This window comes from Mesoplodon bidens, assembly GCF_964165515.1.
Source record: "Mesoplodon bidens genome assembly, chromosome: 12".
Classification (NCBI taxonomy): Eukaryota; Metazoa; Chordata; class Mammalia; order Artiodactyla; family Ziphiidae; genus Mesoplodon; species Mesoplodon bidens.
Genome location: NC_138168.1, coordinates 44415275 through 44437709, shown reverse-complemented (window position 1 = coordinate 44437709; position 22435 = coordinate 44415275). Strand labels below are relative to the sequence as shown.

The 22435-nt window shown below is 37.4% G+C and overlaps 1 protein-coding gene across 1 annotated transcript in view; it reads left to right on the top strand.

Moving 5' to 3' along the window:
* The window catches only part of AK9 (adenylate kinase 9), a 105371-nt gene that overhangs the window by 33540 nt on the left and 49396 nt on the right, over positions 1–22435 (top strand). Inside the window, exons 13-19 of the mRNA XM_081251566.1 lie at positions 586–663; positions 2610–2693; positions 4157–4305; positions 8664–8820; positions 9643–9757; positions 12947–13023; positions 16130–16288. Coding sequence (XP_081107692.1) covers positions 586–663; positions 2610–2693; positions 4157–4305; positions 8664–8820; positions 9643–9757; positions 12947–13023; positions 16130–16288 — 819 coding nt within the window. The remainder of the gene's footprint in view (positions 1–585; positions 664–2609; positions 2694–4156; positions 4306–8663; positions 8821–9642; positions 9758–12946; positions 13024–16129; positions 16289–22435) is intronic.

Sequence of the window (22435 nt, the reverse complement as noted above, 5' to 3'; positions counted from 1 at the left end):
GAACCTGTGTCCCCTGCATCAGCAGGCGGACTCTCAACCACTGCGCCACCAGGGAAGCCCACTCCAATATATTTTTAAGAAATTTTGTCAGTGGAGAATATTGAGCTTTTTAACACAGAAAATTATATAATAATACAGAGGATGGCAGCTAATATGGAGCAGGCTTCCTGTGTGCCAAGCCTTTTCTAAGTTCTTGTTTACACCCATTATCTCAGTTAATGTTGCAACGATGTTTTCAGTTTAATTATCCTCATTTTGCCCAGTAGAAGTTTAGACAAGGAGATCAAATGATTCACCAAAACCACACTGAGTCAGAACTCACACGCCCAAGGCTGTCTACCTACCCCCAGCTACCTTTTGCTAACACAGCCAATTACTATCTTTCAGCCCAGTCAACTACAAAAGACCCTCAAAGAGAATTTGAAAGGAAGGAAAATGAGTTCCCAACTGATGCATATAAAAGCTTAGAAGAGTTGCATCTGTCATTTGATGAAGATAATAAAGAAAATGTTGCTAATATTATTAGCCAGATCTTTCCTAATATAAACAGATTAGCTGATAAAGTGTATTATTCTTTCACTGCAGTGTTCACTCTTGAATCCCAAAGAGAAAGCTCTTTAGAGGACAATGAAGAAGCCAAAATGAAGTCAGATGATAAAGACGGTAACAAAATGAGCTGCTAATGCCATGCTTGTGGATCTTATTCCCATTCCATACTTTATCATGTTTATATTGAAGCTTAAAATTACCCACCCCCCCTCCCTCAAATTGGAAACTTTAGGAGAAAAAGAGTTAGCTTCTCTCTTACAGCCAAACTGAGCAGCTGTAGAACAGAAATAGATTTACCAGAATGAAGAAGAAAATAGAACCCAGCAAGTCTAATACAGTTAGAACGCCCCCCAAATTTTTTTGTATGTTTCCAGACGTGACACAATCATTATCATACAATAATAAATTTTCTTAAAAGCTCTCTGCTTCCTTTAATGGGTTGGAATCAGAGCATCATAAACCCAAAGTTGTAGCTATGAAATGTTATCGTTTAGTGCTATTTACCCTTATAAAACTTTTCCATTTATATAATCAAGAGCATACAATGTAAACTATTTTTATTTATAATGTTACATTTAATTATATAATTTCATTAGAAAATATTTTAACGCTCATTTAAAATTACTGCACAATTTCCCTATTTATAGGTAATAGTTTTAACTAGTTCATTACATCGAAAACTTAAATTATTTTTTTGCTACTAATACAAATAATGCTCCAGTGAATTTTTTTCCAGTGAATTTTCTACATGAAGTTTTGTCTGCATGTTGACATAAGTGGAGTCACTAGTTTGATGAGTATGAAGCTACAGACAGAGTCAAATTGCTTTGCATAAAGTTGTTCCAAATTATGTTCCCATCAGGAATATACAAACTACATGTTATAGTGTCCTCAGTATTTTCTCTTTTTAAATATTATTTTAGTTTTTATTTGACTATTTCTGAAGTTTAGTATTTTAATACTGTGTTAGCCATTTATATTGCTTCTTTTCTGAGGTGACCATTTTTGTCGTTTGCCCATTTTTCTAAATTGTATCAGTTATATGGTTCCTATATAAATTTTCTATATTACTCACTTATTTTTCATATTTTTTTTCCAAATTGGGTGGTTTGTCTTTTAAATCAGCTTGCTGTTTTTGAAGTAGAGGAATTTTTCACATTTTCATAGTCAAATCATTACTTTCCCTTTGTTGATTTCTTCCATTTACTTTCAGGCTTAAAAAGTCTTACTCTCAACCAGAGATTTAATATATATACTTATACTCTTTTTTTTATTGGCCTGACCTTTTTGTATTTAATTTTTAATTGCATATATAATTTATTGTGTTATATAATGTAGGGCTGATCTTGTCTATTTGGTTTCTCCTCCTGATTCAGATAGACGTGTCTTTGCCTTGTGTTTATTTCAAGCTGAGTAGGAATTGAACTGGGCACTGTCAGAAACTTATATATGATACTCCTCCTCCCCCAGCATGCATGCGCACACACAGACTTAACAGAAGACCCAGAAATTAACATTTTGGCCAAGTGGCATCTGAGAACCCCATCTCTGCTGCTGCAGAGTTCCCAGCACCTATACATACACAAAGGGAGCCCCTCCCTTGTATTATCTGTTCCCTCTTTGGAGGAAGCTGTCCAAGGTAGAAGCAGTCATCAGTGCCTCTATCCACTGCTGGAGGGATACCAACACTGCCAGTGTACCCTGGTAAAAGGCACCCTTTCTCCCCACTATGTCTGAGATAAGCACAGCCTTTATCTCTTGGAGCCAAGAGTCTGTTAGTTACCTCGGGAAGGGAAAATTTGATTTTTTTTTCAATTTACATCCACTGGCATTATATGAAACTGAAATTACTCTTGGTTTTGTCATAAGTTAAGTCATTATCTTTATTTTCTACTGCTGATAGATATGTTTACCTATTTGACTATTATGGTTGTTATTTTAATTTTTTAAGAAATTGGGAACATGAGTCCTGGGTCCCTGGGCCCATACCACAATCTTCTTTGGGATTCACCTACACTTTAAATACTGTTCTTTACATGTTAACAGAGTTTTATTCACAGATGAAAAAGAAACAAGTAAAATGTCTACACTTCAAAGAAGTCAACAAGACTCTAGTCAGGATCTAATGTTGGATTCAAAAAAAGGTAAATTAATATTTGGGTAATTTGGTTCTCTTAGACTGTGGATCTAAAAATCACAAATAGTTCCTTTAGAATTTTGAAGGAGTAACATATGTGTGATTTCTTTTTTAAAAAGTATTATTAATATCCACTTACTCTATCTTAAAGGCTACTATAATATGAACAGTTAGACATGCAGGAACACAGAAAAAAGAACATGTGATATATTGTTTTTTTGAACAAGAATATTGAGAAGATAGGAGATCTATCTTTTCTGCCATTCCTGGCATATGGCTACTGTAATAATTCACAAGATGGCTGCTAGCATGCCAGCCATCATATCAGTGTGCAGGAAAAGGGAAAAGACAAGGGGCAAAAATTGGCATTCCATCCAGCTGAGTTACTCCTCTTTAAATAGAAAACAAGATGACTCACGGCCTCCCCTCCCCAAATTTTTCTTGCATCTTATCTACCAGCCATCCAAACTATAAGGGAAGTTAGGAGATGTAGTGTTTTTAGCTAGGCACATTGCTGACCCTAACAAAATCAGGGTTCTGTTACTAAGGAAAAGGAGATATTGGGTAGACCACTAGCATCTTCTGGCACATTTAGTGCCTTTGCCTGGCTATTTCTGCCTCCTCATGTCCTCTTTCCCTGGCTATAGGAAGATCTTGGGTTCTTGCCTCTTCTACTCTGGCTCTCCAGAAACTGCTGGCTCTCTCTATCCCTGAGAACAGACTTCTCACTTCATGACAGGGAGGGCAGCAGGCAGCTGCTCTTCAAAGGTCCCTTGGGGTTTTTCTGGGCCAGGATCAGTTGGGCTCTGGCAGGAGACCCTGATGGATAGAGCCTTGGGGCAGCTCAGGAGGCACTATTGGAAAGGCAGAGGTAGAGGAGTCAGGTGGAGCTGCCAATCTCATGTCCCATTAGAGGAGTGGATGAATGTTTACATCATGGTCCAGCCTGTGAGCCAGCTCAGCCGTGTAAGGAAACATTCAGCACACAATGAGACAAGAATCAAGTCTAACACTTCAAAAACCAGCCTATGCCACCCTTTCTTCCATCCCCTCCAACTTGCCTACCTCCCATCCTCTTATTGTCCCATTTAGTTTCATGCTTATAAATTGGAAGTATTTATTTTGTTTTCTGACTCATTCCCTAGATGCCCAAGTTTTAGCTTGACCCCTGGAAGCCTTTGGTTCCTACGTCTTCTCCCTGGCTTCCTGAGTTTTGACTCCTGCCTGACATGACTTTTTTCATGCCTCATTCACTTTCATTCTGATGCACTGGCTTTAAGCCACTGCTCTGTTATTTTGTGATTCCTGACTTATTTCCCGTCCAGTCTATTTCTCCCTTTTTCTGGCACGTGCTGCAGGAACATGAAGAGTACTTCCTTGGGTTACGTCTTTACAATCATGTTCTATTGCAAATAGCATTGTTTACTAAAATTATTAATGGCATTAATTTATCGATTTATTTTACTTTAGATGTAATAGAATATGTGATAGAGGAGGTAACTGCAGATCATCCAGAAGTTCTTTCCATAATAAAGGAGACGGTAAAAATGGCAAAAGACATGAACTTTGAACAGCCACATGAAAAAATTGCTGAAATCTTAGACGAAGTTCTCCAAGAGGTAAGAAATCCAGGCTCTTTATTTTTATCATTGATTTCACAGTAACTGAGAAAATGTTAACCTAGTACATGTACAATTATTTTACAATCCTGTATGACAGTGTTGAAATATGTAGCCTTCAAATTCATGTGCATTTTACAGTCAACATTGTTATGTGTAATGTACCCCAGTGAACAGTTGCTTATAAATTTTCAATAATTATCAACAAATGTGAAATATAATTTCATAGCTTTGACATTTATTCTTCATTAACTTTTATTGTCTTTAATTCAGTCCAGTTGGTTAAAAGATAGTTTATATGAAGCAAGTACCAAAGTTACTTTTTCATCTACGAGCCGGTTATTTGTAAACCAAGACAAATTTTGCTCCCTAGCTAACTAATTTCATCCAACCACCTTGAACATGTTCATGGGGGAGATGGATGGATACATGACGGATTTTCCAATCTAAGGGGAAAATAAAGCCTCAGGTACTATGTCCTACCCATATCAAATTAGAAGGCTTATAAAGACCATATGGATCTGTTTTGTACAGAGCGCTTGGGTAAGCATTCAGAGCAAAAGTTAAAGAGAACAAATCAGTTTTGGTCATTCAATGAACTTATGTATTTCTCTGTAATTTGAAAATGATGTAATTTAAAATCATGAGAAGAAAAAAAATGTTCTCTGAGAGTATAGAACCACTCTGTAACACATTGGGTGAAATCCTTGAGCACCAGGCTATACCCAAGGCAAGTTGTTATCCCCCTCTGAGCTTCCCAAAGAGATCTTTCAACTTCTGTATCTCTTCAGGTTGTTCTGTCATCAATTTATTTCTTCAGAAACATTCTGAGTACCTACTGTGCTAGAGCCTGGGGACACAAAGTTGAATTAAACATAGCCTTTCCATTAAGGAGCTATCAGTCAGGTAGAGAAGGCTGACATAGCATCCAATAATTAACTATCATGTGCTAAGTGATAACTAGATATGTACAAGGTATAGGCATGTCACGAAGGTCAAGGCTATTATCTCGTCCTGGAGGTGAGACAGAGCATCCCAAAGGCGGAGATATCCAAGTCAGGGATGTCTTTAGCACTGTGAACATCCCATCCTTGCCCTTCACTGATAATTTGCTCCATTCTTTCCAGAGTTTATTCTGGAGGATACAAACCTACAGGGAGTACTACTAAAACACTTCTGATGTAGGAATATGAGTAGTGTCAATAGATGGTAAACTGTGAGTCTGGGATTGTGGGGGAGTTTAAATCACGTGAGATTTTAACATCAAAGCTCATATCAGATTGTCTTTTTCAAGAGAACAGAGACCAATGCAGGACACTGTTCTACCTGTCATCAGTTTCCATGATCTCTGAGTAGGAAACCTATTTTTAAAAAGTAGGTCATTACTAATTTCTTACATGTAAAGACAAAATCTTATTAAGGTATCTTTCTCAGATTAGTTTATAGATTTGATGCAATTATAATAAAAATGTCAATGTATTTTGGAAACTGACAAATGTCTCTAAAATTTATTTGGGAGAACCAATAGTTGGGACTTGGTAAGAACAGGCTGGCAAAGTATAACAGAGAGAGACTTGCTCTACCAACTAGTAAAATGTGATGTTACAGTGGTTTATAAGCCTGATAATCATACAAGAACTAACAGAACCACAGAGCACGCACAGAAACAGACCTCAGTATAGATAAAAACGGGGTACATACTAAGGTTTACATCACAACCCAAAAGGAAAGGAAGAATTATTTAATAGTGTTGATAAAATTAACTGGTAGGAAAAAAACAATTTAGATTCTCAGCTTACATCAAAATTAATTCCATATTAATTGTTAAATGTAAAAATGGCATGTTTTTACCTAGAAGAAAGTGTAGTGATATTGAAATGATTTTAGAATGGTCAAGTACTCTAGGCACAAATGCCATGGAAGACTCTTAGAGCAAAATCTCAATGAAGATGCTACTTAACAATGATTCCCTTTCCTTAAAAAATACACCATGAAAATCAAAATTTTAAAGCAAACATCAAACTGGGGAAAGTATTTATAATAAATATGACACATTAATTCCTCATTATAAAGATTTCTTACAAATCAAGGAAAATCTAATACCAATGTAAAAAACAGACAAAGACGTAAACAGATTATTTCATCAAAGAAGAAATACAAATGGTTAACTGAAAAATTTTAATGTTCACGTGTCAATAAAAATATGAAAAAAAGAGAGACAATTTCTTACCTGTCAAATTGGCAAAGATTTTTTAAAACTTATAACAATCCATACTAGTGAGGCTGTAATGATATAGTCACATAGGAGTGAAAATTGTTACAGACATTATGGAAGCAACATGACAATGTATATAAAAAGCCTTTAAAATGTTCATTCCTTTATTCTTTTTGACCTAAAAACACTTTTTATAGGAATCTAACCTAAAGAAATATATACTTAGACAAAGATTTATATATGCAGATGTCCCTCATATCATCACAATGTTATAATAAAATTATAAGTTATATAAATGTTTAACATTAAGAGGATGATTAAACAAATTAGGGTTTATTCATTTGACTAAATACTATGAAGCCATTAAATTTTTTTCAAAAAAATTGAATGAGATAGGGAAACTATAAATTATATGTTGATATTGTTTTAATTTTCATATCTTTGAAACTTAGTAAAATTTTTTATTAACCATTTATATTTTTTCCAGTTTTCTTGATATGTAATTGACATATAAGATTGTATTAGTTTAAAATGTGCAACATACTGATTTGATATATGTATATATTGCAAAATGATTACTACAATAAGTTTAGTTAACATGGTCACCTCACATAGTTACATTTGTGTGTGTGTGTGTGTGTGTGTGTGTGTGTGTGTGGTGAGAACTTTTAAGATCTACTCTCTTAGCAACTTTCAAATATACACCACAATATTATTAACTATAGTCACCATGCTGTACATTACATGCCTAGGATTTATTTATCTTATAACTGGATGTTTGTACCTTTTGACCACCTTCACCCATTTCCCCACCTCCAGCCCTGTCTCTGACAATCACCAATCTGTTCTCTGTTTCTAGTAATTTGTTTTTTCTAGATTCCACAAATAAGTGAGCTCATGTAGCATTTGTCTTTCTCTAACTTATTTCACTTATACTTCTTCATTATAGCTTTTATTCCCCCAATTCTCTTATGTGAAATATTTCAAAGTGTTAAAATTCTTTTTTTCAAAATACCCTTCATTCAGGTGGAAATTCAAAAAGCAGGTAATCTTAAATTCTGCATAGGCCAGAGGGTTACACCAGTCTTCTTGACATTTCTTCCCCTTTGACTTCTAATATTCTGTGATTTCCTGATGGCCCACAAACTTGTTTAAAACCTTCAGAATTGGTATATTCATAGATCCACATCTAATCTCCATACTTGTGTTGAAGTTATTATTATTGGGTGACAGGTAGAAGCCTTTCACATTGAAGGCTGAAAAGCAAAAGGGAAGTGAAGAGCATTGTCACTAAAAAAGGCAAACTGGGCTAGGACCTTGCTACTCAAAGAGTGGACCAAGGACCATTGTCACCTGAGAGCATGTTAGAAATACAGACTCTTGGGCCTTACCCTAGACCTTCTGAATCAGGATTTGGATTCTGTAATACTGAATAACATATAGTAAGCATGTATTGTTATATTTATTTAAGAAAGACTTTTGCTTCCTGTTCTTAACTTTTAAAACTTATAGCTTTATTGCTTTAAAATTAAGTTTCTCTTTTTTTTTTCTTTTTGCGGTACGCGGGCCTCTCACTGTTGTGGCCTCTCCCGTTGCGGAGCACAGGCTCCGGACGCGCAGGCTCAATGGCCATGGCTCACGGGCCCAGCCGCTCCGCGGCATGCGGGATCCTCCCAGACCAGGGCACGAACCCGTGTCCCCTGCATCGGCAGGCGGACTCTCAACCACTGCGCCACCAGGGAAGCCCCTTAAGTTTCTCTTTTAAAATTAAGTGGCTCGGGCCTCCCTGGTGGCGCAGTGGTTGAGAGTCCGCCTGCTGATGCAGGGGATACGGGTTCGTGCCCCGGTCTGGGAGGATCCCATATGCCGCGGAGCGGCTGGGCCCGTGAGCCATGGCCGCTGGGCCTGCGCGTCCGGAGCCTGTGCTCCGCAACGGGAGAGGCCACAACAGTGAGAGGCCCGCATACCGCAAAAAGAAAAAAAAAAAAAAAAAAAAAAAAAATTAAGTGGCTCTTTTTATTTCCTTCTGAAAGTCAGAAAAACTCAAAAGATACTTGATTAAGGTCCACAAAAATAATATATCAAGGTAGCATCCTTTACTTGGGTAGATATGATGGTAATTTCAGTTTGCTGTTTTTCACAGGTAGTTGAAGAAAACAAGAATAGGTTTTATGGTGCCCCAAAATATGGAGGATGGATACTGGACAACTACCCTATTATGAAAGAACTGTGGATGGTCTTAGTCAACAAAGGAATTCTACCCGATTTAGTCATCTGTTTATCAGACACAGAAAACAATGGTTGGTAAATATTTATCATGTCAATTTAAAGTGAAGTTTTTATTGCTGATAATATTTTTAGTTAAAATATAAAATGAAAAACACTCCACCTTCCCTATGTACAAATACCACACCAGTGGTCCCTTCATGACCTAGAGGTACACAAAAGGAGGCATCCATCCACTGCGTAGGTGGCCACAGATGGTGTGGGATCACCTAATGTTCCAGCAGGCCCTTACAATTATTCTTTGGAGCTGAAAATCTAACACACCATCCCAGTCAGCATTATAACTTCTAAATGAAAAATATATGAGGCTGAGGGCAAAACTATATATTAGTCCTTCTTCACCTTAAATGGGAAATACTAAGTACATAAAGATAGGGAATAAATTTTAATTATTCTGTCACTTTGTATAAAGCTATAGTAATCAAAACAGTATGGTACCACTAGAAAAACAGACACATAGTCCAAAGGAACAGAACAGAGAGCCCAGAAGTAAACTCACACATATACGGTCAACTAATCTTTGATGAGGGGGCCAAGAATATTCTGTCATTTTGCATCTTAAGGAAATATATTTGAAAAGAGAATTTCCATGGGGAGAATATATTATATTACCTCTTTTTATGTTTTAGTTATTTATGACATGCCCATATACACCTTTTAAAAAGGATTTAATATGGTCTCTTAAAGAATCTGGGCTCTATTTAAATAAATGCTTAAAGGAAAATATATTTAGATATAGACAGAAATAATTTTTTCATTGTTAATTTCCAAAAATATATCTTACTATATTTTATAGAGCTTCAAAATTAACATTGTTCTCTTTATCTGTGTTTCAGGAAAATATTTACTTAATAGACTGTATTTAGAGAATAAACAAGAAATTGACTCTAAGATTTTAGAAAGGTTATTGGATGAACTACTAAAGAAAAGAAAAGAGGAAGAAGCAGCAAGGTAAAATCTGCCTGGCACAATAAACTGGGTTAATTAACCTCTTATAGCTGTTAAATGTGTACTTACAATTTATATTTATGAAATGTCTTTAGCATCAAAACGGTGGCCTACTAACTAGATCCAGTTCTAATTCTAAGAAAAACAGTAATTTCACAAATACTTCCATAATCTCTAAAGTACAGAGTTGTGGCTGTTTTCACAGCCCCAAATCAGACATTCTAAACCAAATATCTACTTTCCAAAGACACTGTAAAAAAATGAGCACAGGGAAGATATTTTTTTTCTACGATGTTTATCTGTGACTTAAATATTATAATTTTGCTAACTAGAATCCACAAATGAAAGAAATAATATAATAAAAAGTGAAAATACACTTGTGAGGTATGACTAAAATCCAAAGCCTAAGTTCTACATAAGGAAAGAACAAGACTACTTATTTATAATTGACAGGTTCAACATCAAGAGCTTATTCTCTAATCTGGGTGCAATGAAGAACATTTCAAAATGTGGACACACTTCCATCTGTTCATGGCTGGGGTCAAGACTAAACTTTAACTATCAAGTTCTTCAGACTGGAAAATAAAGTATAAAAGGAAAGAGTGACTTAATGTGCTAATTGTTCTTCCTTGCTGAAACAAGCTCTTTAGACACTAAAAATTTTAATTTGTCCACTGAGATTCCTACTTCTCCAAGCGTTAAAGGCTGAGACATTCAAAAACTAAATTTCATTATATTAACCCATTAAACCTCTCACTATTAATGATGGCACCTATAGGAGCTTTCTCAAATGTTATTTCCTTTTCCCCTTCAGATATTAGCAATTTGTGCTGGGACTTAGGAGAGCTCTTTAAACTAGGAATTATGGGAATTATGGAGCTGGGAGGTGGGTATTAGTTAGGGGGTGGAGGATAACTGATAACTGTGTGTCAGAGGATTTTGTTATTTGATGTTCATTGTTCACCTAAATTGGCCGTTCCTTTATGAACTTAACACAAAAATACATAAAGTATAATTTAGATTAGTTAATAAAATTGTTTGTAAAATTGACTAAAAGTATTAAGACAATAATTACAAACTTAATACATTTACTTTTAGCTTTTAAAAGTTCTGTTACAAATGGAGCTACAATTTGCTAGGATTTAAGGGATTACCTAATTTTTTTCCAGTGTATGAGAAATAGTCAAATATTTAAGAACATATGAAGCTATCAACGTAACAGTAAAATGAAGTTCATGTGATTTCTAGGCTGAAGGTTTGCTACATTTTAAGTAGATAATTTAAAATACATTTAATCTATAGGGTTTTTTTTTTTAAGGGAAAGGACATCTCCACTGTCTCCCAACTCTTAACTTTCACCTCCCTCTTACTGTATGGAATTTTCCGAGCTATCTCTATAATCAATTTTTACTTCTTTTGATTCTAAATTGTTATGTCTTTATAAACTTCTTAATGGCAAAGACTTGCCCAGGTTGAAGCAGACTTTTCTCCATTTCTCTGTGTTGCTTTTTTCTCATATACTGCAGAAAATGAAATTTAAAACAGTTTTTTTAAAAAAAATGGTCAGAGATGCATTTAAAGGCCTTGCAACTTGGTTGGAAAAGAGATAAGATTAACAGGATTTAGAATTATATCTTTGGCCATATATCTACAGACATGCTAATTCTAGATTTTCCAACATCAGTTTCCAAATGTATGAGTCAAATGCAGAATAATTTCTGTTATCACCATTTGTCTTTGACTGTCTATCCAAGTAGTATATAGAAGTAGCTAGAAACTGGCAGCAAAATTCTTCCTCCTTCTTGTCAGGTCTTAGATTCTTAGCAGCAGCATACAGTACCCAGGTTTTGGATGAGGAAAGTCTCACAGAAGAGCCCTACCTGACTAAGTAAGTAGAAGGATTGCCAGTTCACACAAAACAAAGTAGGGAAGGCATGCAGAAACCATGTTCAGTAGTTTCAGAAGTCTGGGGCATGAACAAAGAGAACTCGAATTACACCACGACCTCAGTCTGGATCACAGACTGTATCTAGAATACAGTGAGAGAACACCCCCTATTAACAAGAAACATGCTTGTTGGGAGGAGAGGTGTAGTAATATCTTTGAAGAGAATATATTAAAGATTTTCAAAGAAAGGGGAAAAAGAACACACAAAAAAGCACTGAATAAGAGAGAATGACCAACCTATAGGACGGTCTGAAGAAGACTGCCCCAGAGTGGGCTGCTGAGATGGATGGGCTCTACTCTACTTAACTGGCCCCCTGTTGCTGAATACTTGATACAGTTTTTTGGATATTATTTTTAAAGATGCAATCAACATTCTTATACTTGCTTCTTTGTGCAATAGTATGCCAGTACTTGAGGGCTAAATTCCTAGATACAGAATTTCTAGGTCAAAGGTATGCATGTTTTAATTTTTAATAAATATTGTCTTTCTCCATCATTTTACTAACTTTCCTTATACCTGTCTTCATCATTAAGGCAGTAAGTTTAGACCTTGAACCCTAATGAAAAACAGATTCCCTCCAGATACTTGTTTCCCTATCCCAAGTCTCTTTAAATTTCATCATTACTATATTAAAAAGAAAATAAATCAGAAAATAATTTTTCTGGTTACAAAGGTAAATTGACAAATTTTCTACTTATTCATATGGAAAATCTTTTAAAGTGCAAAAAATGTGAAATAAAATTTAAAACTCTCAGAATGCCACCATCCAGAGATAATTACTATTAACAGTTTGATTCATTTTATTCTTGTCTTTTAATCATCATTTATATATATTTTAAATACAAAAGTAAATTTGTATTATACATAGTTTTATATTATACCTTTTTTCATTTACCTCTATGTTGTGAACACTTCTCATTGAATCAGAGGGAAAATGATACAAATTATCCCAGCTTGGAGTTAGATAATCTTTTTTTAATTTTTCCAGTTTTCCTAATTAATAGCCAAAGTTTTTAAAATACAATATTTCAACTTTTCTTACCAAAAAAAGAAACCCCAAAATTTCTGAAATCTAACTAGCCTCTGTATGAGTAAATTAAACATTTACATTATAAAGTAAAAAGTGTAATGAATATTATACATGACCTACTCTTTAGTTTTACCATTATAAGCCTTAAATTCTATAATATTGTGAGATATCTGAATTTCCAAAGATAACTAAATTTTGGACCTTTTCATTTCAGAAAAACCAAAGAAGAGACACTGAGAATAGAAGAAGAAAATCGAAAGCTATTGGAAGCTATGAATGCGAAAGCAAAAGGCAAACATAAGATTATATGATTAATTATATGCCATTTGATTTTGTATTGTGACTGCCAAAAGCTGCAGTATTTCCAGTGAATTATAGACAGGGTGACCATATTTCCCAATTTGCATATGAGAGTCTAGGTTCATGCCCAGATTCCTGAAGTATTTGTTTGACCCCCCCTCTCATTCTCATAGTGTTCCAATTTGGATAATAAATTATATGGTCACAGCAGTACTGGATTCATAGGAAAAGGAATCCTGACACAGATACCTACTCATCCACCCTGTAAGAGGGGTACACAGTAGGACAGCATGTGCAGCACGTCTTCTAAGGCTTACGCTTGTCACAGGTGACATGGATGTTGGAATTACTTCTATTAAAAGGATCCTGTAGGAGTTGAGAAAACAGCTAAACTCTTACTACACCCATTGTCTTTATACTTAAACTTCCATCTCCATTATAGAACTTACTCTAAAAATTTCTCTTAAGACTGGAGTTTTAAACCTGGGGATAAAATTCAGAGGTCTGTGAATTTGAATGGGGAAGTAATTATAACTTTATTTTTTACTAACCCTTAACTGAAATTTAGTATTTTACTCACCTAATAATTAATATAGGCTACAAACCACAATAGTATTTAGCAGCACCTTGACTTTGTCACCAATAGAAACAAAGATATTTTCATATCCCATTCCAGTTTTAGATGTCTTGTTTATGCGTGTCACTATTCCAAAATTATGGTAGTTATTCAACCAGTTGCTAGTTCTTGTTATTTAATGCATTAGCAAAGATGCACACATTTCCTATACCACAAAAATTTTTTTGATATCTTGATAACTGTATTCAGTATAATTGGCTTCTTATTTTATTTTATGAGATTGAAAGCATTATACTAAGAAGGGATCCATAAGTTTCACCAGACTGCCAAAGCTGTCCGTAGCTCAAAAGAGTAAAGAAAGTCTGTTTCAGTGTTCCATTGCTGTGCAGCCAGCCACCCCCAAACTGTAAAACAACCGCTATCTTTATTCTGCACACAACTCTGTGGGTCAGGACTTCTGGCCTTGCTCCTCTCCACTCCCGGAGGACCTTGGTTCTGGCTTTGAGTGTTCACCTTGGAAGGGGCTCCGCCAGCCCCTGTCAAGCCTTCAGATTGACCTCTGCAGCTCTAATTGACATATTCACTGTGACTTCATGAGAAATCCAGAGCCAGAACCACCAACTAAGCCACTCCCAAATTCCTGACCCCAGTAATTGCGAGGGCAATATGTGATTATTGTTATTTTAACCAGTAATTTTGGGGGTAATTTATTATGAACCAATAGATAACTAATACAACATACACTTAATCAAAAATCACAGATAGTACAAGGATCTTAGAACACTTTTCAGTTCATTCCTGACTCACATGGAACACACATTATCCAGTAGGGTTCTAGAAAAAAGTTTTCAAACTTTTTACATTTTTCAGCATCATTATATAAATTCATTTTATATATACACTTTATAATGTACCTAATGTGGATAAGAACACAACTTACAGATAACCAAATATATGCATGTTGGAGGTATATGATAAGTTTTTTTTTTTTTACTATAAGAGATACTCGGCTAAAAGACATTTTGAGTTTCTGGAGTAGAGTATATATAACTTCATCTCTAACCCTAGTAGAATTCAGCAAATGATGCTTCCTCCTTGTGTGTATCACCATAAATCCTTCATATAACACAAAAGATTCACCACATTCCAACTCACATACTTGGAAGCCACATGCTTGGCAATCCTGGTCAGACTTCAAGATACAAGGACACTTCAGGATGCTTTTTCCTTTGTGCTTAATCACCCCAATTTAGATTAAAAATCCAGGTGCCAGAGGTATCTCATACCACTAGAATGTGATTCTTGGAAGGTACTCACTGGGCAGGGGGCAGGGGAGGGAATAATTCCCACAAGAGTCCAGAAAACAAGCTCATTTAGTTTTTCATATCTTTATATAGAAAATACCTTGTTCAGTCAATTTAAAAAGTATATTAAAGGGAATTGAAGAGATGGGTTTTCTAACACCACCATTTACCCCATCTTCTTCCTCAAAGACTTCTATGCATTTATTTCTTATAGCTGTCATCAGCAACTATGTAAAACTTGGAGTTATGTTTTTTAAATTTTAGCGTACTGATCAACATACTCTATTATTTGTAACTAGCTGTAAGAAAATATATAGTCTAGCCTAGTGCTGCCCAGTAAAAATAAAATGCAAGCCACATACATAATTTTAAATTTTCTAGTAGTCACATTAAAAGAAAAAAGAAACGAGTGAAATTAATTACAATCATCCCTCGGTATCCATGAGGCATTGGTCCCAGGACCTCCACGGATACCAAAGTCCATGAATGCTCAAGTCCCATATATAAAATGGCATAGTATGTGCATTTAACCTAAACATATCATCTCATATACTTTAAATCATCTCTAGATAACTTATAATAACTAATATAATGTAAATGGTTGCCAGCATGCAGCAAATTCAAATTTTGCTTTTTGGAACTTTCTAAAACAAATATTTTCAATTCGTGGTTGGTCAAATCCACAGATACAGAACCTCAAGATTCAGAGAGCCAACTGCATATTTTATTTAATACACTATGTCCAAATTATTATTTTAACATGTAATCACTGTAAAAATTATTGATACATTTTTTACATTCAATTTTTCATACAGAGTCTCTGAAGTCCATTGTATGTTTTATAGTTACAGCTCATCTCAGTTTGGACTAGCCACATTTCAAGTGCTCAATAGCCACATGTGGCTCGTGACTACATGTCAGACAGTGCAGGTATAGCCATTCCCTTTTAAATGGACATTTGGGCTGTTTGCTGTCTTGTACTGTTGTAATATTTGGGAATGCTATACGCATTTCCCCGTTTTGAATGAATCCTTAGGCCGGTGCCCCGATAGCACTCTGAGCATATTACTATCACCCTTTACTACTGCATTTTAATAGATACAATATGTAGAGACTGTTTCTATCTTTCTCATTAAGCCTCATGCTCCAGGGGTCATCCCCAATTAAATATTTGCTGACTTAATCTAAATAATTTATTTCTTCTCATTTTTTATAGAAGCAGAAGAAACTGAAGCTGAGGCTGACGAGGAGATTGAAGGTGAGGAGTCTGAACTTCACGAAGAGTCTGAGGCCCCTGAGGTAGCCGAGGAGACCAGGGGGTCCTTACCTGAGGGGGCTGAAGTTTTCGAGGTCCCTGAAACGGAACATGAATCAGGTTAGACTTTATTAAGGATTGTATCCTTAACTCCACTCTTGTCCATTGGCATGTACGTGTGTGCATGTGTGTATATATGTGTTTATATGGTATAAAATGGAAGCAGGCTGGAAATGGAGAGATGTGCCCCCAGAGTACAGCCAGTTAGTCCAAATCATATGGCTGGAAGTGTGGTAGGAAAGCTGAGTCTGCTCTGCCCGGGGGGTTGACACTCAGAAGCAGGGCCTGCTATATAATTTGTGGGGCACAGTGTCCAAAAAGTAGGGGAAAAGAGCCATTAAAAGTATGAAAATATAAAGCTCTTTTCTTCCATGGTCTCTCTTTTAACTTGTCATAGTACTTCTTGTTTGCTATTTGATGTCATTCTAAGTAAAGAAAAGTTAAAATTTTAAGTTATTAGCATGAATTTTACCATTCATCTTTATGTTGACCAATGCCACTTTTAAATGCAAACGTTAAGAGCACTTAACTCATATGCAGAATCGTTGAAACTACACAATTTGTATTTTGCAGCTTGTACATGCATATGTATTTTATTCTTACCAGAATACTAAGTCAGTTTCATACACAAAACTAACTCAGGGGCTTCCCTGGTGGCGCAGTGGTTGAGCCCGCCTGCCGATGCAGGGGACGCGGGTTCGTGCCCCGGTCCGGGAAGATCCCACATGCCGCAGAGCGGCTGGGCCCATGAGCCATGGCCGCTGAGCCTGCGCGTCCAGAGCCTGTGCTCCGCAACGGGAGAGGCCACAACAGTGGGGGGCCCGCGTACCACAAAAAAAAAAAAAAAAAAAAGTAACTCAGCTTCTTATTTCATTTCCTAATATGCATATATTCTAGCAATGCTCTCTACTTTTAGCTTCCCAATGATTAAGGAAAGGAAAGACTGAAAGGCAAAAGAACTCTGGGTTGCCCTATCTTTTCCTTTCTTTCTGTGTCATCATTTTCAGTCTAGCCGAAATGATCTAGCTGCAGGTATCTGAAAACCTTTAGCTTGTGAAATTAGTTTCTAATTCAGTACTGACTGTGCTCGGAAGCATTTTATGAGCCCCACATCATTTCAGTTTAGCTGATACAGGAAAGTAACATGAGTAAGAAGGGATGTGATGAGGTTCCATGGTCATTCATGTCTCTTTGAATGCCATCACCTTCATTCTGCATCTGGAGCAAGTTCTAGTTCACAGGGAGACCACGATCTCTCAAGGGCTGTCAGCATCCTCCCCACCCCAAGCCACTAAGTCACACTTACTCCCACATATGGTGGGTCCCCTAGAATTCTGTGCTCATGATGGAGCATCAGGAACACTCATGAGAATGAGAAAGCAAAGAATGGCAGACACAGATCGTGCATATCTCTGCTCACACACCTGCCCTGTTGTCCCATTGAAGTCCCTTTGGATTTTGCTTACAAAACTCAATTCAAAGATAAAATTATTAAAAATTTCCAAAGTGCATTAAACTAAGTATGAGGCCATCCTGGGCGAGAGATCTAGAGCAACTGCACAGCTCGTACACCCGTGAAGCCAGCCCTCCTCAGAGGTCCAGTTTGGTGGGTTGGGGCAGGGCAAGAAGGAATCTTACAGATTTCCAACGAAAGTCACTCTCAGGGCTGGAGAGTGGGCTTAAGCAGCAAGACAGGGTACCTCACTGTGGTGGAAGCGGGGCTCATAAAATGCTTCGGAGCACAATTAACATTGAATTAGAAATTACTCTTACAAACTAAAGGTTTTCAGATACCTGCAGCTAGATGCCAGCCCTGGAGCAATTAAGGGATGAAAACCTGCTGTTAGCTGGTAAAAGAACCAGGACTAAGGGGAATTTTTACAATGAGAAAGCTCAAATTTAACATAGATCGTTTTTACTACAGGGATTGGCATTAGGTTTATGGGACAGTAAGTATAAAATCAGAACCTTGTGCCAGACAGAAGAGCTAATAGGATGAAATACCCAATTTCCTTTTTAAGAATCCCACACCTTTATTGACTTGAACTCTCGCCCGGAAACTTCATTATTTTCTTGAGTACTTAACCAATTAGGCTGACAACAATCGTCCCACCCACCTACCTTTTGCAAGGAAACAGGCCATAAAATATCAAAAGAAATAAAAGAAACTGACATCCATTAAATATGACACAAATGTCCATTAAATGTTTCCAGATTTCCAATATCCCCAATGTTTCACGGTTGGTATTTAATAATGTAACAGATTAGGGGACAATTTAATGTCATTGCCTTTTATCTCATTATTTCCCCCAGGCAACCTAAATTGGATGTTCTAAAGCCATTAGCCTACTCCATTCAGGGTCAGTTCTAGCCAGCTCTGTAGACATGACTGGGCTTCTCCAGAAGCAATTCGCGTCTGTGAAATCGTGGGTCTGTTTTGTCCCTGTTAAACCATATTCTGTTTCACAGAAGGGCTTACATCTGGTTTAACTAGTGATTACTTCTTCCATCCAAGGGTCCTTTTTCACAAAGTCTTCTCCTGTAAATTGCTTAAGTAGGCAATTTTTTTTTCACTTAAAACTGCCCTGTCTAGCCATCAAAAGACAAATACCATATAATTCTACTTATATGAGATACTTAAAAGTAGTCAAAATCATAAAGACAGACAGTATAATGGTGGTTGCCAGGGGCTGGGAGGAGGAGAGAATGGGGACTTATTGTTTAATGAGTATAGAGTTTTTGGTTTTACAAGATGAAAATAGTTATGAGGATGGATGGTGGTGTTGGTTGCACACAATGTGAATGTATTTAACACCACTGAACTGTACACTTAAAGACGGTTAAGATGGTAAAGTTTATGTTATGTGTATTTTACCAAAATAAAAAAGAGAAAGGAAAAAAAACTACCCTGTCTAACATAAATCCATTACTTTTGGAATTTTTTTTTACTTTATCCAGAGTTCCCTGTGGTAGGCTGATGATGGCTGCCAAATGTGTGTCCACATCCTAATTCCTGGAACCTGTAGATGCTACCTTATTTGGAAAAAAGGTCTTTGCAGATGTGACTAAATTAAGAATCTTTTAAAAAAATATTTATTTAGCTGTGCAGGGTCTTAGTTGCAGCACATGGGATCTTCATTGTAACATGCAGGCTTTTTAGTTGAGGCATGTGAGATCCTTTAGCTGCGGCATCTAGGCTCTCAGTTGCAGCACGTGGGATCTAGTTCCCTGACCAGGGATCGAACCTGGGCCCCCTGCATTGGGAGTGCAGAGTCTTAACCACTGGATCACCAGGGAAGTCCTTAAATTAAGAATTTTTTGTTTTGTTTTGTTTTAATGAGGCTTTGAAAGCCCTAAGGGATCTTTCTTTTTTTTCTTTTAATATTTATTTATTTGTTTGTTTGTTTGGCTGCATGGGGTCTTAGTTGCGGCACCTGGGATCTTTGTTGCGGTGCACAGGCTCTTTGTTGTGGCGCACGGGCTTCTCGCTCGTTGTGGCGCATGGGCTCTAGAGCGCACGGGCTCAGTAGTTGTGGCGCGCGGGCTTAGTTGCCCTGCAGCATGTGGGATCTTAGTTCCCCAGCCAGAGATCGAACCCACGTCCCCTGTATTGGAAGGCGGATTCTTAACCACTGGACCACCAGGGAAGTTCCTAAGAATCTTGGTATGGGGAGATTATGTGGGATTATCCAGGTAGCCTCTAAATGCCATCATAAATGTCCTTATAAGAGAGAGCCAGAGGGAGATTAGACTCTCACACAGAGGAGAAGGCAATTTGAAGATGGAAGCAGACATTGGGTGATGCAGACTCCAGCCAAGAGATGACAGTGCCCAGGAGAAGGTCAAAGAGGCAGAAGGATTCTCCTCCAGAACCTCCGGAGGTAGCACAGCCTTGCCGACACCTTGATTTCTGACTTCTGGCCTCCAGAACTGTGAGCGAATACATTTCTGTTGTTTTAAGCCACCAAGTTTGTGATAATTTGTTTTGGCAGCTACAGGAAACTAACACATACCCAAAGCAGGCTTTTTATATCTCATGCTTGGGAACACATCTTTTCCTTTGAAGTTTGGCTTCTGTCTTGGGCCACAAGATAATCATTATCTCTGTCAAATAAGATGACTGAAGTCTCATTTCAATCCTGTCGTCACTCTAGCCTTAGAATGGAATGACACATGTATTGCTTAGAATCGACACTTTGAAGGGCAATAAATAACCTATGCATTCTGAGGCTGGTTAATCACTTTTCCCATTCCCAATTTGCTTTCTTTATGTACTGGTTAGGTATAGGCCAGTTACATGCAAGAACATGAGCTTAGAGTAACCATTGGCTCAAATCACAGTGCTTCATTCCAAGCACTTCATGGACATGTAATAGAGTCAGCTAGTAATAAACATCGGGAAATTCATCCATTCCTTCAACAAGTATTTACTGAAGTCCTTCTAAGTGCGATGCAAAGCAACGGACACTGCCCTAGGTAGTACAGACTCAGCAGTGACCAAGACAGTCAAGATCCCTACCCTCAAGGAGCCATCATTCTGTAGGGTGAAGAACAAGAATAAACAAGTAACTAACTAGGATAATTTCTGATTGTGTTAAGTGCCATGAAGAAAAATCTATGAAGACACTAAACCAGTACCTGGGATATAGCAGGAACTCAATAAGTGTTTGTTCAATGAATGAGCAAGGTAGAGACCACGGGGGTGGTTTGGAAGAGGCAACACTAAACATTATGGTCAAGGAAGAGTGTCATCTGAGATGATATTTGAGGCAAGACAAAAGCGCTGAGAGGATCTGGGCAAAGATCCCTCCACTGCCAAGGCTCAGAGGTGGGCACAGCTTCACATGGTCAAGGAAGAAATTGAATGTGGTTGGAGCATGGTGAGCAAGAGGGGGGTGGGAGATGAAATTGGAGAGCAAAGCAGAGGCCAGAGGCTTATGGAGATGGGAGTTTTCTCTAAGTGCAAGTGGTCAATCTGATCTTATTAACATTTTAAAAATTGCACATTGGCTGCTATATGACAAGTTATAGAGTTATCCTGCACCTAAGTTCTTCATTTGTAAAACAGGGCTAGGAAGATTTACCTAGCAGAGTTTTTATAGGGATAAGAACATTTCTTTAAAGCACCCAGCAGAGAGTCTGCCTCATAGTTGATGCTTTAACATCATCATTACCAGACTAGAACTTAGAGATTTCTTCCTCGTCTGCCTTATGTTCTGAAAAGACCAGAGCTCAGGATTCCTAATTCAAATTAAGTGAAACTGAATCTTAACACTCTCAAAATCAATAGTTATATTCCCTCCCCAAATATCAGAAGGAAAGGAGCCAGCACTTGGGGCTTAAACCAATCAGGATAAATTCCTGGAGCTGGAGAGAGGGTCCCACTCCCTTAGCCATGTGGGGAAGGGTAAACACTGCAACAAAAGCACAGGTCTGCCAGGAAGGAAGAAGAGGAACACAGAGGCTGGGTGAATTACCACCAGTGTCTGTCACAGGGTGTGTGGAATAAAGTCTCTCCATCTCTCCCTTGCTAAATCTTCACTAAATTCCACATTGCTCTCCAATGCTTGTTTTCAAGTAGACTATTGGGAAATATATCAGTTTCCTAGGATAGCTTTAACAAGCTACCATAAAGTTGGTGGCTTAAAACAACAGAAATTTACTCTCTCACAGTTCTGGAGGCTAGAAGTCTAAAATCAAGGTATTGGCAGAGCCATGCTCCCTCTGAAATCTCCAGGAAAGAATCCTTCCTTGCTTCTTCCTAGCTTCTGGTTACTCCAGCAGTCCTTGGTGTTCCTTGGTTTGTAGCTATATCACTCCAGTCTCTGCCTTCATCTTCACATGGCCTTCTCTCTCTCTCTTTCTCTTTCTCTCTCTCTCTCTCTCTCTCTCTCTCTGTGTGTGTGTGTGTGTGTGTGTTTCTGTTTCTGTGCGTCTTCTCCTCTTACAAGGACACCAGTCATTGGATTTAGGGCCCACCCTAAATCTGGGATGATTTCATCTCAAGATCCTTAACTAATTACCTCTGCAAAGACCCTGTATCCAATTCATGTCACATTCACAGGTACCAGGAGTCAGGATGTGAGCATATCTTTGGGGGGGGGCACAATTGAACCCATCACAAGGAGTGTAATTCAAGGAAAAGGAACAGGGGACAGCAGACACCTAGGGTATATAAAGAGCAGCGCTCATAATGACAACTGCACA